Source organism: Haemorhous mexicanus, chromosome 3 (genome assembly GCF_027477595.1).
Source record: "Haemorhous mexicanus isolate bHaeMex1 chromosome 3, bHaeMex1.pri, whole genome shotgun sequence".
NCBI classification, from domain to species: Eukaryota; Metazoa; Chordata; class Aves; order Passeriformes; family Fringillidae; genus Haemorhous; species Haemorhous mexicanus.
In genome coordinates this window covers 5,629,516-5,645,575 of record NC_082343.1, presented here as the reverse complement: position 1 = coordinate 5,645,575, position 16,060 = coordinate 5,629,516, and the positions used below count along the sequence as shown (strand labels likewise).

Here is a 16,060-nt window from a genome sequence, read left to right as displayed (position 1 = left end):
GTGCTCCAACACGGGTGCACACGTGCCTGCACACCAAGGTCTCCTCCAGCAGCCACCAAACACCACCAAGAGCTCCAAGGAAAGCTGACCAGGCAGGTTATGGGTAAGGATGTATCACATGACTCAGCTCTGTGGGCTGCTGGGTCCTCCTGGCTTCCTGTGTGCTCACCTACTCATTGATTCTGTTCTGAGGGCGGGTTAATTGTCCCTGTGAGTCTTTCCCAGGAGACAGCAATTCAATCCAAACCATTCAGCACAGACACTGGAGGTAGGGCAGAAGATGTACTGGCTTTCAGCAAAAGCTTCACTTGGAATTTATGGGGTTTTTTTAAGAAGAAGTGAGTTTGGAAAGACATGTCCAAAGGAGGAACCCAAGTGCAAGAAGAACCTAAAATTAATTCAAGCACAGAGGCTGCATGAACAGCTCAATTCCCCCACTGCCAGCTTCCCCCAAGCACAGGAGTGGTGGTGGCTCAGTGGAACTTTCCATCTCCCAGTCCAAGTATTTATCAGCTCCTGCATCCTGATTAAATCTGCAATCCTGGTACCTGGGGATGGGGGACAGGGTGAGGTTCAGAACTACCCATAGAAGCCTGGCTCCACAGGGATCCAACAATCTTGCTCCAAGATACAGTTCATGGGATGGGATCCATCTGCACTGCCCTGTCCACTGCTCTCTGAGCTGTCCTGTCTGGTCCCTTGCCCACCCCTCAGCTTTGGGGGCTGCCAGGGGTGCGGGCACAATGCAGTGAGACCAGAAAGGATCTGGCAGCACAGCTGGACAGTCTCAGCACACCTGCCCTGCTCACCTGCATGGCTGTGGGTCCCTCCACTGCCTGGCCTTGCAGCCCCACCTCTCTTACAGGTCCATCAGTCCAGGGATGCTGGCAGTCACCACCAAATCTCCAGCTGTTGCTATGGCTACAAGAAAGTCACTGCATCCCTGCATGAAGCATCCTGCCTCACTGAGGGTCCTTGCAGCAACCAATTGCCCTGGAGGACATCCTTGAGATCCTGCTTGCTTCAAGAGTGGCTCTGATGTCCTCTCACAGAAAATCCATGCCCTCTCCTTCCATTTTCCTCAGCACACTGACCTCCTCTCAAGAGGCAGCACAAAGCTCAGCAACTCTTACTGTGGAGCACAAAGGCTTGCACAGGGTACAGGGAACACTCAAATTCCCAGGGAAAATGAAATGCAAGGAGCTATTTCATACAGAGGTACCAGCTACTGACTTGGTAACTGGGAGATGCAAGAGTGCATCGGGGAAGTGTCACTCAGGCCACTGGCCCAATCCCTGTGACAGACACATCTCACACTTTGCTGGCACTTTTCCCAGAGAACACGGCACTGGATGTACAGGGAGCCAGAAGGCAGTGTCAGACACACCCCTCCAGCCTGAGCAGCCACCTCTGCCACTGCCAGGGCCCTTCTCCAGGCATGCTGTGGCACACTGACACGGCCACGTCTACCACGAGCACAGGCAGGGATCCCATCAGGCACTCGGCTTGCAGGCAGGTTTTATGGAGCAACAGGCTTAGTTCCCGTGGGCAGCAGCCCCAAGAGACTCCAAAGCAGCCTCCTCCCAAGGGAGCCATCCCTGCAGAGTGACAAGGCACAGGGCACCCTGTGCCCCAGCCCACAGGACATGTGAACCCCCACTCTGCTGAGCTGTGCAGGAGTTCTGACAATGAATAATTAATTGCTGCTTTGTTTTCTGGTGAAATTCTATAGCAGTAATTATCTCTGTTTTAACATAAAATAATGATCACTTTCTCCTTTCCTCCTCTTCTGCTGCCAATTAAGAGATGGGAAGACAAGCACACCTCTGGCTCATGATTCCTCAGAGCCCTTTGGGACTGGAGCTGCAGTGGTGGGGAATCACCGGGATGCTCTCCTGGGCTGCACAGCTTGCCAAGCTTGCAGTGCTCGGGTCACGGGGGACTCACACTCATGGGGGCAAGAGCTGATCCTCCAGTCAGGTTTCTTCTGAGACTTTGAATGAGTGCTAATTAGAAGTGGCCATTCAGGCTGTCAGCAGCTGCCCATCCATCACCAGGTGCCTGGGCTGACGCTGCTCCTGTGTTCGAGTTCACCAGGACTGGCCTTGGTTACAAACACTCTGCTCAGGACTGCTCACTTCCCTTTATCCCACCTCTCTATTTTCTATGCACATACATATAAAACCAAGGAAAGGGTTTATTCCAAAGCATTTCCCCCCTCCAGCAGAGAGGCACAACCACGACTGTGCAAACAACCTTGAGAGTTTCTGGCAGATCCTCATCCAAGCTCGTGCCCATGGGGGCACTGCCAAGACCAGTGGTGAGGACAGAAAGCTGTGGCACTGCCTGGACACTACTTTTGGTCACTGGCAAAGGCACTCAGTGAGCTGGGGGGCAGCAATTCCCCTGAGAGAGAAGCTGCCAGACAGCTCGTGAAGCACTGAGGTAGCTGCTGCCCCACAATCAGTACTTTTTTCTCCAAAGCACCAGCATAAGCCTGTTAAAAGATATTGGATCCTATCCTGAAATTTTAGGGTACCTGACCATATCCTAAAATCCTGACATTCAGGATGGAAATGAAACCAAATCTGAAAACCACCCAGTATCTCTGGATGAGCATCCACAGAGTGCTCTCCACGCTGGTGACTGTGGGGTGTGTGCCTGGTTTGAACACTCCAAGCAGCTGGCATCCTGTTCTGTTACTCTCCCATCTGCCTGGAGCGTGCCCTGCTGGCATGGACAGTTCTGGATTGGAGGGGTGATGCCTCTTTCTGTGTGGTTTCATCACAGCCAACACAGAAGACTTTGATCCCAACAGGAGAGCCCCTGAAGAGCCTGGGCTGAAGCAGGAGCTCTCCACCCCTCTGCCAGCACTAGGTTTCTTTAGGAAAGAAAAACCACTCACCTCTCCATTTTCTAACAGGAGCAGCAGGGAAATGACAAAGGACTTGCACATATGGGCAATCAGTATCTAATCTGGGAATTCTTTGCAATGCAGTCCACAAAAAAGGGCATTTTATTTAAATATTTTTATTTTACCCACTGCTGCACATTAAATCAAACTGCTTCAGCTTTAATACATGAAGCCATTATTCTGTGCATGCATAAGTGAATTTACGCACGTGTCTGTATATAAAAACTACACAATTAAGCACTGCTTAAAATGCAGATTGCAGATGATAAAAACTCCACCCTGACTGTATTAAAACCTGACTTGGGATGTTTTATTTGATTCTTGGTCATTTAAATCTAGTGTAAATACAATGAAGTCAATGAAGCCAGTAATAATTTACACTCATGGAAAATCTGGACCTTTGATTTTTAACTACTAACTACTGGCAAGAACCAAAAAACAAGCAACAAAAATCCAGTTTGCAACATGAGGCCAGATGTTATTTTTCTTCCTTTGCAGTAATAGCTCAAAAATACCAAATTTAAAACAGAACTCTAAGAAAGGCTTGTCCTGGATCTTAGAGCTACATCAGCTTTTAGTCCTGAAATTTGAGTTAATGCTTGAGGCCCCTGCTTACACATTCATGTTTGATCTGTGAAATACTATAGACACACCAACATTTAAAGCATGTGCTGATAACTACTTGCTCTCATTTCCTTCATTATCAAGCTTACTCCTTCTGCCCTTCTAGCATCATAGAGAAACTTTCAAACAGCTTAGGAAAGACACTGTCCTTCACGTGATCTGCTCAGGAACCTCATACTCTGTCCCAACAAAAACAACTCACACATTTTACATGGCCTGGGGTCAACAGGCACTGAGCAAATTCCTTCATTCCCAAATTTCTTGGTACTGCAAGTCTATAATTTTTAACAACCAAAAATTTACAGCAGCACAGATTTTCCTGGGGAGAATTAGGACATTTTACAAAAATGCAGCAATGTATTTTTAAATGCTAAGTGGATGATTTGTGGTTATCATGCCAGGCGAATAATTCAGGTGTGAAAAAAAAAAAATAAACCATTCTGGTATCTGGCCAGTCTAGAACATCTAGATCTGGCACACAATCACTGCAATGTTATTGCAGCTGTGAGCAGCCATCTGCACCTCAGCAATGTCCTGAGGCAGCCAGAGCCACCAGACAAGGGGACCACACTGACTCTTCCCAGTTGCCAGCCCCAAACCCTCCACTGGCACTGCTCTCCATGCTCAGCATGTGAAAATCCAAGTGCATTTTCTTCCCAGAGAAAGGAGCAAGTCTGACTTGACAATTTTTTTTTTCTTTTTTTTCACTGCCTCCTTAGAAATTCAGGTCACAGGCTTCATGGAAGACTTCTCAGATTACCAGAGTGATGCACAGCAGCAGCCTGGCATCCTCAAGTGTCAGAGAAGTAAAACCCAATTCAGGGAGGCACAATGTGATATTTATTCACGTCTGAAGTCATGCTTTGTTGCTTAACACCTTTTAAATGCAAAGGCATTTAAAGATTTGGAAGCAAGGGTCCCCTTTCAGTATTTCAAGCCTCTCTGCTGCCTTTTCCACAGCACACAATAACCAAAGGAGTAACCCAAGCTTGCTAAAAGGTCAAGGAAGCAAGCCTCATTCCTCTAGATACAAAGAACAAACAAAAAAGTAACGGAGGAAAAAAGCCAAAATAAATCCAAAATCCAAGAAAATTTCTGGGTCTTTTAAAGTTATTCCAGAGGGGAAAACATAATCATAAAAAAGGACACAGGGCTTCCCCACTCCACCATTGGAGAGCTACCATGCAGACGGGGCTGCACTTCTGACAGACTCTCAAATATCCTCTTCCTGTGCCTTTGGCAGCAGCAAGTGTACAGGTTCTGTTCCTTTCTACCTACAAGGATTATTCCTTTCTTCCTCCCCCCTTGCCATCATTTCTCAAGACTATGAACACGATTCTTGGGCAGCAACAGGCAATTAACCTTTGGTGCTCCTCACTCCCCGTGCAGCACGCCTCACTGATCTTCCCCCAGAGCTCTGTGAGCCCTCCCTGCACAGCCACCCCGTGACAACACAGCATTTCCCACCAGGAACAACAATTAAAATGGGAATTAAAACAGTTAAACAATTAAAACAGGCTCAGCACAAGCATCACCAACGGAGCAAACAAGTCCCAGCCTGAGAGATCTGCCCACACTACAGGTGCACATCCCGACTGCACTGAAGGCTGAGCCAGGGTTCTTTTCCCTCAGAACAAGCAGTTTAATTACTGTGCTGCTGTAAATTTTTGGTTGTTAAAAATTTTAGACTTGCAGTACCAAGAAATTTGGGAATGAAGGAATTTGCTCAGTGCCTGTTGACCCCAGGCCATGTAAAATGTGTGAGTTGTTTTTGTTGGGACGGAGTAGGAGGTTCCTGAGCAGATCATGTGAAGGACAGTGTCTTTCCTAAGCTGTTTGAAAGTTTCTCTATGATGCTAGAAGGGTAGAAGGAGTAAGCTTGATAATGAAGGAAATCAGAGCAAGCAGTTACCAGCACATGCTTTGGTGTGTCTATAGTATTTCACAGATCAAACATGAATGTGTAAGCAGGGGTCTCAAGCATTAACTTAAGTTTCAGGGCTGAAAGCTGTTTGATACATGTGTAGTTATGGATTCTGGAAAAACTGACAGCAGCTTTTTGGGGAAAACACTCTGGAGCTCACCACCCCTCCTCAGTCTGCACACTGCAGGGACAAAGGTGGCTTGGGAATCAGGAGTTTGCATTCTCCTTCTTCTGTTTCACTGATGCAATAGAACACACCCAGGATGAACTGGGTAATACCACTGCCACCTCTTGATTTTAATCTCATTTAATCTCATGAGCTTTGTGTTATGTTCCTCCCTGAAGCTCTGGCTCTCGGAGTTGCACACATAATCACATGGGAACGCTGGCAAAATTTTAGCAAGAAGATCACCACTGGCCTCCTGTGTATGCCCAGAGGGCCCTGTTTTACAGGGAACTGCATGGTTGTGGTGATCAATTCAGAATTTTCAAGTACCCAGCCAAAAGCAGCTGTTCTGAGCTCCCCCTTTGGCACACTGTCCAGGTACAGCCCTGCTGTAGAACACACCAGGTCCTGCCTCAGAGCAATGGTGCTCAGCTACCTGCTCCCCTGCACAGCAGCACAACTCAGCCACACACTGGATGGCTGAAAAATCCTAGAGAAAATACTTGTGACCACCTCTTACTGCCAGGAGACCCTACAATCCAGCAGTCCCACTAAAGAGCCCAGCCCAGAAGGCGAAGCCCAAGCTCCGAGCAAGTCCGGAGCGCAGCACAGAAAAGGAAAACAGCCTCTGTGGTTTCTAACAAAGGAAGCTCTGCAAGGAGAGCTCCAAAGCCCTCAGCTGCCTTGCCTATTCCCCTCAGCCAGAGGGGCAGCTTTGGGACACAGCCAAATCCAGTGTCTGGACACAACTTGGGAACCAGGACCCGGATCCTTGGGGCCAGCACCAAACCTCAGCCCCTGGTCCCCACCATGAGAACATCTCTCCTTCCTGGCTGCAGCCAGGGAGAACCCAGCTCACTGCCAGCACAAGAACTCAAAAGAAATAAGCATGTTTTTGTTTTTATTTCTGAGGTTTTAACCCAAACATTCTGGTTTTCTGACGCTTTAGGTCTGAAGTTGACAAACAGAAGCAAAGTGTGGAAGCAGAAGTTCAAGCAAATTTCTGTCAAATTCACCAAACTTATAGCTCAGTGAGAGAAGAACATCTTTTTTGCTATTCCTCAAGGATATTTTGTTACTAAACTTAGAGCAATTTATTTTTCTAACGTTCCCCCAAGTGAAAGCAAGGTTTGGCAACTTGTAAGGCAGGAACAAATTTTTACTTTTCATTTTGCTAGGATGAAATTAATTTTGCTTGAGGGAAGGCAACTTTCAATTGGATTGAGGCTCAAGGAGGAACAGGAGAAAAAGGAAAACAAAACACAAAATCACTCATGTGAAGAGTGAATAGGATGCTGTATTTGCTTGGGAAGAGGGCCTTTCTAAACTCTGCAGTTCCCTGGGCTTCATTCTGAGCATGACAGCCCAGCAGAACCCACACCACACAAAGCCCACCACGTGCATAAACAAATGAGAGGAAAGAGATCAGAATGCTCAGCTCCACCCGAGGGGGTCTGGGTGTGTGGTTCAGTGCCAAAGGAGCTCTGAAGACACAGCCACAAGTAAGAATTCAGCAAGGGTTACCTGCTCCACAGCCAAGCACTACAAATTACACTACCATGAGCTGTGACTCACTGGAGAAATATTGATAAAGGAGAAAGTTGCTTTTGAAATAAGATGAGGAAATGTAAAAAAAATAATAGCACAAAAACTTCTTTGGCTGTTTAATTTAAGCACTTTTATGCCTGAGGGTATAAATGAATACAGGGAGATCTTTTTGTTCCTGCAGCAATCAAGTATTTCCTGCCATTACTGATAATGACTTTAAAACAGCACACTTAAGCAGGGCTGTTACTTTATTTTCAGCCTTTCTGAGGCAGGAGTGGAAGTGCTAAAGAGGGGGAGGAAAGAAGGTGATGACAGCTCATCAGAGGAAGCATATGTCAGTCTGGTGAGGAGCTGGCACCAGGACCTGGCCACCCCCTCCCACCTGAACCTCCAGACATGTGACATCCCACCCTGACACAGCCCCAGAGCCTGTCACCTTCTGGCAGCTAATAAACCCCATCTGAAAGAAGAGCAAGCTTTGGAGCTCCTCCAGTGCAATTTGAGCTCTGAATCTGGCAGCACAAGGACCTGACCCAGCATTAAACCAGCTTAATCCTTCTTTTTGGCTTCCAGTGAGTGAATCACATTTCTGAACAGGACTGGGTGAGTAAATGATACTTTGCCTGAATTGACACAAGTAATTCTCGCTCTTTCCTCGTCATCTTTTGCATGAGCTGAAACTGTCAAACGTGGCCCAGAATCACAAGTGTTTCATTTAAACAGTATCACTACTTCAGTGAATAAGCTGTCCAATTTTTTTGGTTTTGTCCATCTCTAGTTCCACACACCTTCATGTGGATACCACAAGGACAAGGGGATGGGTAGGAGAGGCCAGAAGAGCATCTGGCAGCAGACACTGCCATGAGGAGCCACCAAGATCCAAGAGGGAGGGGACAAGCAGCTCTGACTGGAAACTCAGAGGACAGGCAGCAAGAGACAAGAGGCCCCTTAGAAAAGACAGCAGGCTGCTCTGTGGTTCTGCTTCCACTCAACACAACCACACTCAGCCACAGGAACAGGCCAGAGCCCGTGGTGGGCATTTCTCAGAAAAAGGTCAAAAAAACCAAACCAAACAACAACAAAAAAAAATCCTTAAATTGGTCTTAGGCTGGAATCGGTCCATTTCACCACTTTAATATTTCTACAGTTTTTGTTGCAATGGCAAAGGGAGCAAAACCCCCACTATCTGGAGCAGTTCTGATGATGAAATGACACTAGATAGGTCACTGGATAAACCATTAGGAAATGAAAGCAGCAGTTGGCAAATGTCATGGCAGGCATTCAAATGAGCCTGCAATCACCTGAGCAGCTAAAGAACACAGATCCTCCCTTTAGCACATCAAGGTGTGTTTATTGCCAACACAGCACAGAAGCCAAGCACTTCAAAAAACCACAGCACATTTTAACAGGAGGCATTCCACTTCCCTCCACTAGCAGGTGAGGTCAAACTGCTTTCTTAACCCACTTCTGCTGAGCTGCAAGGTGTTTATACAGATTCACTTGGGAAGCAAGCAGGAAAAAAAACCCTTTTCAGGCAGCCTTTCCCTCCTGACACCTGCTCAAGGGAAGAAGCACCTGCAGGCCAGCACATGTGATGTGGAGGGAGGTTTGAGCTCTGCAGATTCCCAGGTCACAAGGGCCCCCAGGCTTTGGTGATACAGCACTCATGCACTATGTTCAGCAGCATCACAAACTGCCCCAGTTTCCCTGAGCAGCCCTTGGAGAAGGCAAAGGCAGCTGTGCTTGGTGAAACCCCAAGGGCTGTGCCACCATTTGGGACCTGATCCAGCACCAGCACAGCCAAGGGAAGGACTGTGCTGCCCTGGGATGGAGCTTTCCAGAAGCTCTGCCTGACAAGCACAGTTCCTGCTGTCAGGGCTGTGCCAGGATTTGATCCACCCTGCTCCTGGCCACACTTTCAGACATGAAAGCATGGCTGCAGCATCACAGGCAGCACCACTGCGACTCCCATGCCCTCCTGCCAGCTCTTTTACTCACTTGTTTGCTGAGCAGCACAACTGATGCATCCTTCAGGTCATCCTCAGCCCTCTGAGCTCAACAGGTAACCTTCAGAGACATTGAATTTTGGGAGTGTCCCACTCCCAAACGCTTCTGACTGCCACCGGGCCTAACACCAACACTGCTTAACACTACTTAACGTTATTTGCATTTGCACTATGACAAACCCAAACAAAACCGACAAAACCACAGACAGGACCTTAACTCTGTCACTTTCACTTCCTTTCTGCAGTACTTTGCATCAGTTTCTACTATCGGATGTCACATCATGACAATTTCAAGAGGAAACAGTAATTTCACATATCGAGGTATTTCTGCTTTCTCCCTACTGAGAAAACACAGGGTACTCAGGAGTTACTGCTCTACTTTCTGAGAATAAGGGAGGGGGGGAAACCCACACACCACAAAGAAAATCTCCCATGCTTCCTACAGCCCACTCTGTTTGGTGAGGGCAGCAGGAACAGCTGCAATGGTGAGACAGAAGGTACTGAGCACAGTGGGGGAAAATATTACTGCCAGTGCTGCTGTGAGGCTGCAACACTGCGTCTGCACAGTGCCAGAGTAATGCAAACAAGCAAAAATTGAGTAAGAAGAATTTTTGTACAAGTTTTTGCTGTCTAAAAAAGACCATAATCATCCATCTGTCCAGAAATGTTATTAAGGATTATGGCAGAGGAAAAATTATAGGCAGAGAAGTGCAGCCAGAACTGGATTTGTTAGAATTTCTCCTGGGGCATGTAACCTAAATTAGTCCTGAAGAACAGTGAAAAACCCTTCCCCTCCTCTCCCCAAAACTTGAGGAAATGCATTTATGGACTTAAAAATAAGCAAGTCTTGGCAGAACAGATGTGAGGAAGCCATCAGCAGGACTGAGCAGCTGGAGGCAATTTTTATTCCTACCTGGTTCAGTGCAGTTTCTGATGTAGAGCTGCCCCCCATCCTCTGGAACGTCACTCGCGTTCTGCTCACGCGCCTGCAGGAGCTGTCGCCCGCTCCACTTGTCACCAGATCCCACAGAATAGCTCAGGGCATCATAACCTGAAGGAAAAGAGCAGTGGATACATGAGGAAAGGCAACTCCTGATCATCTTGAAGCAGCCAAAACATTTGCATATTAAAAGTCCCACGGCCCCTTGGGTTTGAAAGGGCAGCGTTCCTAAGCCCACTGGAATGGGACACTGCCAGCAGCTCCCCATCCCATGGGAGCCATGTGCATTCCTCCATAGCTCCTGAAGTTCATCCTAAGAGAGCATCTCTGTTTTCCCATCCAGCATCATCTGACTGAAGCCAGAGCACGCCTCTGACTCGTTTCCACACCTCCAGTACAAGAAATATCCATGAACACGAGGGCCAGTACTTGTCTCACTACCTCTGACTAAACCCTTGCTCTGCTTCCCCTTCAGCTTTTCCTTGGTGCTACTGGTGAAGCTCTGTTTTAGCAATGTCAACACAGACAGCTGGCTGATTTCTACAATATTCCTGGCACAAGGCTGGTCAGCCCTGGACATGCCATGTCTGCCTAATCAGCTGGACAAACGTGCTCATGTGTCAGTTCCATGCCTCCTATGCTGGTTCAGATTCAAGGGAGGAAGAAAAAACTCTGTTTTTTTTAAAGCCAGAAGATATCCACTCAGCAAATCAGCCCTCTTGCAATGGAGACCTTGCAGGCCTCCAGTAATAAACAGCATCTGAGAGGGATTTCCTCCCACCCATTCATCCCATTCCCAACAAGCAGAACATGGGCTCTCTCACAAGGACTTCTGAATTATTCCCAGTTCTGTCCACTACTTTGGAAACAGATCACAGGCAAAAAACCAGTGGGGTAGAGATTCAAATCTTGGGCCAATGCCTCAGAGGGTGATAAGGCTCAAAGGAAAAGGTTCTCTGCAGGTCCCAACCCTAGTGTTTGGTTCCCTGGCACATCCAGTTGCGAGGGCTGCCCAACCTGAGTCTTGTCTGCCCTGCCCAGATCATGCTCTGCTCAGGCCACTCCATGCCACACCAGGAGGGAATGTTTGGGAAAGGGATGCCTGGGAATCTGCATCCCAGGCCACCAGCAGGAACTGGGACCAATGTTCTCAGGATACACAGGAATCATCTGGGTGCATGTTTGGGGGAAGAGCCACAGCTGCATGGGCAGCCTGAAGCACCCCTGTTTTCTAAGCAAAAAAAAAAAAAAAAAAAAAAAAGACCATTTACCTTGGTAAACCAAATGCCATCATTTGAAGCTTCAGGCACTTTGTCCTTTCAATGCTTTACAAATGTTAGAGAATGGAATTTGCTGTCAGTTTAGTCTGTGAGCACCAGTAAGATTAAGCTGATGGAAGCGGGCTGTATTTTCCAAGAAGGAGCACAAGCTGTAATGCAGCATCAGGGATCTCCCCTAACAACAAACACTCTGGTAGCCTGAGCAAAGCAGTTTCAGTTCCACATACAAGCTGCTTTCAAAGCAGAGGAACTCTTTTCCAAGCCAGCAAGGCTTCTCTATGTCACTGCATGGAGGGAGGGAGGACACAGGGACTGCCACGGCCCCTGACCTCCGGCAGAACCTCTGCCTCTCTCGGATGGCAAACTCTTCCAAGCGAGGGGTAAAGAAGAAGAATGTCATTTAAGGTGACTTTGGAAGGGGAAAAGCTTAATTTGGCAATAGGAGTGTTTATAAAGGCTACATCCAGCATTGACAAAAATCAGAGTAAATAGTGGTGGACCTGGTCCACAGCCCAGCTCTATGCCGTGACTGACACCAGGAAAAGCTCTCCTCCAGCACCTCCAGTTTTGAGCAGGGCCAGCTGTCCCACAGCAGAATCTGCAGCCCACCACCCCCAAAATCCTGCCTAGGGCATCTCCATTCTAAAACACATTTCACTCAACAGAGCAGTAGAAAACAGTTGTTAGAGATGAAGCTTTTTCAAAGCTTTGGCCTTCCAAGGATTTCCCTGTGAAAACAGGGACACGTGGAGATTTTAACCTTGCTAACAAGGACACTCAGTGACACACAAGAGGTTCCCTGTGGTTTCCCCGTGTGCTGGCACCAGTCTCCTTGTGGTGTGGTGGAAGCTGCTCAAGGCCTGCCCTGCTTTAGGTGCTGGCACAAGGCACAAGCACCAAGGGCATCACCTCAGCCACAGAATTCCACAGCAGGGCTGCCAGGCCACCACCACTATGGCCAAACTCTTCATCCCAAGGAAAAGCAGGAAAATTTATAGAAAAGAAAGCTAACAGTTTTCATTCTCAACTGTAGCTATTCAGGATTGGATGATTTTTAATGGGAGCCACAACAAAGAGTTTTCTTCATTTTCTCAGCAGAGGTAAAGACTGCTACCTCCTGCCTCAGCTACAGTGCCATTTTGGGCAACGAGAGGGAATGCTTTTCTTATTAATGTTCTAGCTGCTGGCTTTATACTAAAGCAACACTGTGACACCCTCAAAAGCTCTGGTACAATGAAGAGTTTTTCCAAAGTTCTGTACCATAGCATATTTCAAAGTGAGATAATTACTTTCCAAAGCACTGAACGTCGCAACAAGGTATTTTCCACAACTCCAAGTACCCAGCACCAGTTTTACATTACACACTCAGAACCCAGGTTCTGGAGAGCTCTACTCACACCCAGAGATATTCCCATGGACAATAAGCACATGAGTCATTTTTCCCTGTCTTTGTGCCTGCTCTGCATTTCATAACAGAACTAAGACAATGCAGACGGTGCATTTCGAGCAGCCTCTTTCCATAAGACAGGAATACACGAGTGTGTGCTTGCTGGGAGCTCCTGTCCCTGCCAGGCTGCTGGGCACAGCCTCTCCAGCAACACTGCTCACCTGTTCCACTTATGAGCATGGAAGTGAGGTGGAGTGGAAAAAAGAACTGATCAGACAGCTCAGAACTCCTGGAAAAGCTCTGTGTGTGACCCAGATCTCCACGTGGGAACTCAGGAGCTCCTTGCGCTATTCCAGATGGCTCTGGCTGGCGTTTACAACTTTCAGTGCTGCAGAAACACAGCCAAACTCATCCTGGCTGCACTTCCCAGCATGAAGAACACCACCTTACAATGCTGAACAACATCCCCACGTTCCCCAGCTGCACTCTGATCTCACAGACACACTTATTTTCAGCAGCAAGCAAGGCACAGGAACCCCAACGAGATGGAACAGCAGACACCCAGCTCCTACACGGTACAAAGCAGGCTGGTGTGGAGATGGGGGTCCCATGGACAGGGAGCTCCAAGCAGCCAAAGGAGACAAGAGCACCCAACCCCAGAGCTGGAAGAGGAGAAAAAACTCATCCCCTGCAGTGGAGGGTTCAGCTCAACAATGCTGAGGTGAAGAAAGGCAACAAAGATGGAAGGTGCTTGTGAGCAGCCAGCTGGAGCATGGAAGAGCTGATGGGCAGGGGGCTGGAGCAGGGAAGACCTGACAGGCAGGGCCTTTCTCTGGCACAAAGCACTGCTGCACAGGAGAGCTGGCAGGTATCCACAGCTCCCACTGACAATAAACTACTTTCTATGCAAACTGCTGGCCAGAGCCAAAAACAGCACAGCTTTTCCGAAATATGCTTGCCCTTCCTCCTCTCTCGTCTGTCCCTTTTATCTATTGTTTTCATGGTGGCAGCTTTGGGTTTTGGAGGGTTGGTTTCACAACCAGCTGAATTATCTCTGTCTCCCTGAAACGTTCCTGCAGTTAATACAACAGGGAAATATTACGGAGGAAAAAAAAAAGCTGGAACAAGCACGAGCTTCCACATAAGCCAGCACAGAGGTGGAGAGCAGTGGTGTGATGGCCTCAGGACAGAACAGATGAACCCTGGTGGAAGATCAGCACACACAGAGCTGAAGGAGCTGCAGCCCTGCTCCACAGCTGCCCTCCCACAGCTGTGTCCCTGTGTCCCCAGACCCTCAGGGACATGTCCAGTCAGCCCCTGCACCATCAGACCTACTGCAGACAGCCAGCACAGGATCTGAGCTTGTGATTGCATAAACACATCATAAATGGATTAGCCTTCTGCCTAGGCTGATTTGGGAGATGCTTTTCTTCCAAAATCATCAGCAGCAAGGACCATAAATATAGCATCCTCAGGGGAAAAAATCCCAAGCAACAATGCCCCAAAAATCCTACACCTGGCTTTGAGAAGCAGCCTGCTCCTTACACCTGATTTCAAATCTGTATTTCCATGGATTTCAAATCTGTATTTCCGTGGCTCCTGACCTACATGGAAAGGTGCAGAAGGGCAGGGAGAGCACACTACTGATAATACCTGTACCACACAGGTGAGGCACAGAGCCAGAGCCAAGCTGCAGGCAGCACCCAAGCAGGGCAGGGTCCCTGCACCAACAGCCCCTCACCACACACCCTCTCACATATTTTCTATGTGACCACCAGTAGAAAAAAAACCCACAGCCCCCACAAAACCTCCAGCTCCCACAGACCTCCAGGGAGGCTCCCCAGCTCCCTCCTAAGGAGCAGAGAGCCCCCTGAGGGTCCCACAAAGCTCCTGCCCCTCCCAGCCCAGCACTGCTCTCAACAAAGCCCAGCTGGAGTCGGGAGGGCAGAGCACACTCCGAAGGTCCAACAACAGCTCCACAGTTCTCATGGCAACAGCAAAATGTGACTTTTGGTTTATTTTAACTCTGAAAAGCTGCCCAACCTCTGGAAGTGAAATTTCCACACACATGCTGCTGGGGCCTGCCTCTGCCCCACCCTGAGAGCAAAGCAACTTCAAGGACAGGCAGAGCTCAGCAGAAATGCACCCATGGCTCATCAAGCTCCAGGTGAAGTGCCTGCACCACCTCACAGAGCAAAGCCCAGGGGATGGAAAAGTATCCCTTCAAGAGATGAACAGACTCCCCAAGAACTCCTTGGTTCCTGCATCCCAAAGAGTGCTGGATTAAGCTTAGTTAAGTGAAGATAAAATTCTGTCTCGTGCTCCCTACTGTGTTGAGCCAAAAACTGTTAGTGGATATGTGATTATTCCAAGCTTCCATTATTGTTCATTACTGGTTTGTGCAGAAACTTATGCTTCCTTTAGTATTTGTATCAGCTTGACCATGAAATTGCCATTCTGTTCTTCTAGATCTACACCTAAGTGCAAAAGGAACAGTTCTGCACCTGGTAAAAAATAGCACTTTTTACTTCTCCCTATCACTGCCTCAGCTCCTCTCTAAAGTAAACAGGGTTTGATTTCTCCTGACAATGTTTTCATGCTTCTACAAACTCCCCAGTTTTACTATGGACATACCTCTGTGACCCTGCCCAAATTCAGATAATTCTCAAGGCAGCAGCTTCCCACTGGTCTGTACAACAGCACCAGGTACTGTGATTCCCTGCTCTGGTTTCTCAGGGATATCTCACTCCCTGCTGCCACTCTCATCTCATTAGCATTTCACCTGGCACAGTGCAAAGCCTGGGCACTGCTGGCACCATCTCTGTGCTTCACAGCCCTGGACTGCCCGGCGTGATTTCCAGAGCTCACTGGCACAGCACTGTCACTGTCACATTTCCTGAAAAATCCCTCGCCAGGATTTTCTTCTCCTGGGAAGCTGAGAAGCTTCAGAGAAAAAGGACAAACAATATTACCTCACTTTTTCTCTCCTATGTTTTGCTGCTTTGGAATGTGGTCTGGAGAGTGTTTACCAACAGGTGCATGTTTGATTGGTTTCATGTGAATTGTTTTTACTTAATGGCCAATCACCATCAGCTGTGTGAGACTCTGAGGAGTCAGTTATGAGTTTTTATTATTCATTCTTGTTAAGCCTTCTGTCTGTAGCCTTCTCTTTCTTTAGTATAGTTTTAGTATAGCATTCTTTAATAGAATATAATATAGAATAATAAATCAGCCTTCTGAGAACACAGAGTCAGATTCCTCATCTCTCACC

The 16,060-nt window shown here is 47.8% G+C and overlaps 1 protein-coding gene across 4 annotated transcripts in view; it reads right to left on the bottom strand.

The window, feature by feature from the left end:
- The window catches only part of SLC24A3 (solute carrier family 24 member 3), a 111,349-nt gene that overhangs the window by 83,139 nt on the left and 12,150 nt on the right, over window positions 1–16,060 (bottom strand). For all 4 annotated transcript variants that reach the window (XM_059840644.1, XM_059840643.1, XM_059840646.1 and 1 more), the window contains exon 2: window positions 10,096–10,233. In XM_059840644.1, the coding sequence (XP_059696627.1) occupies window positions 10,096–10,233 (138 nt within the window). The remainder of the gene's footprint in view (window positions 1–10,095; window positions 10,234–16,060) is intronic.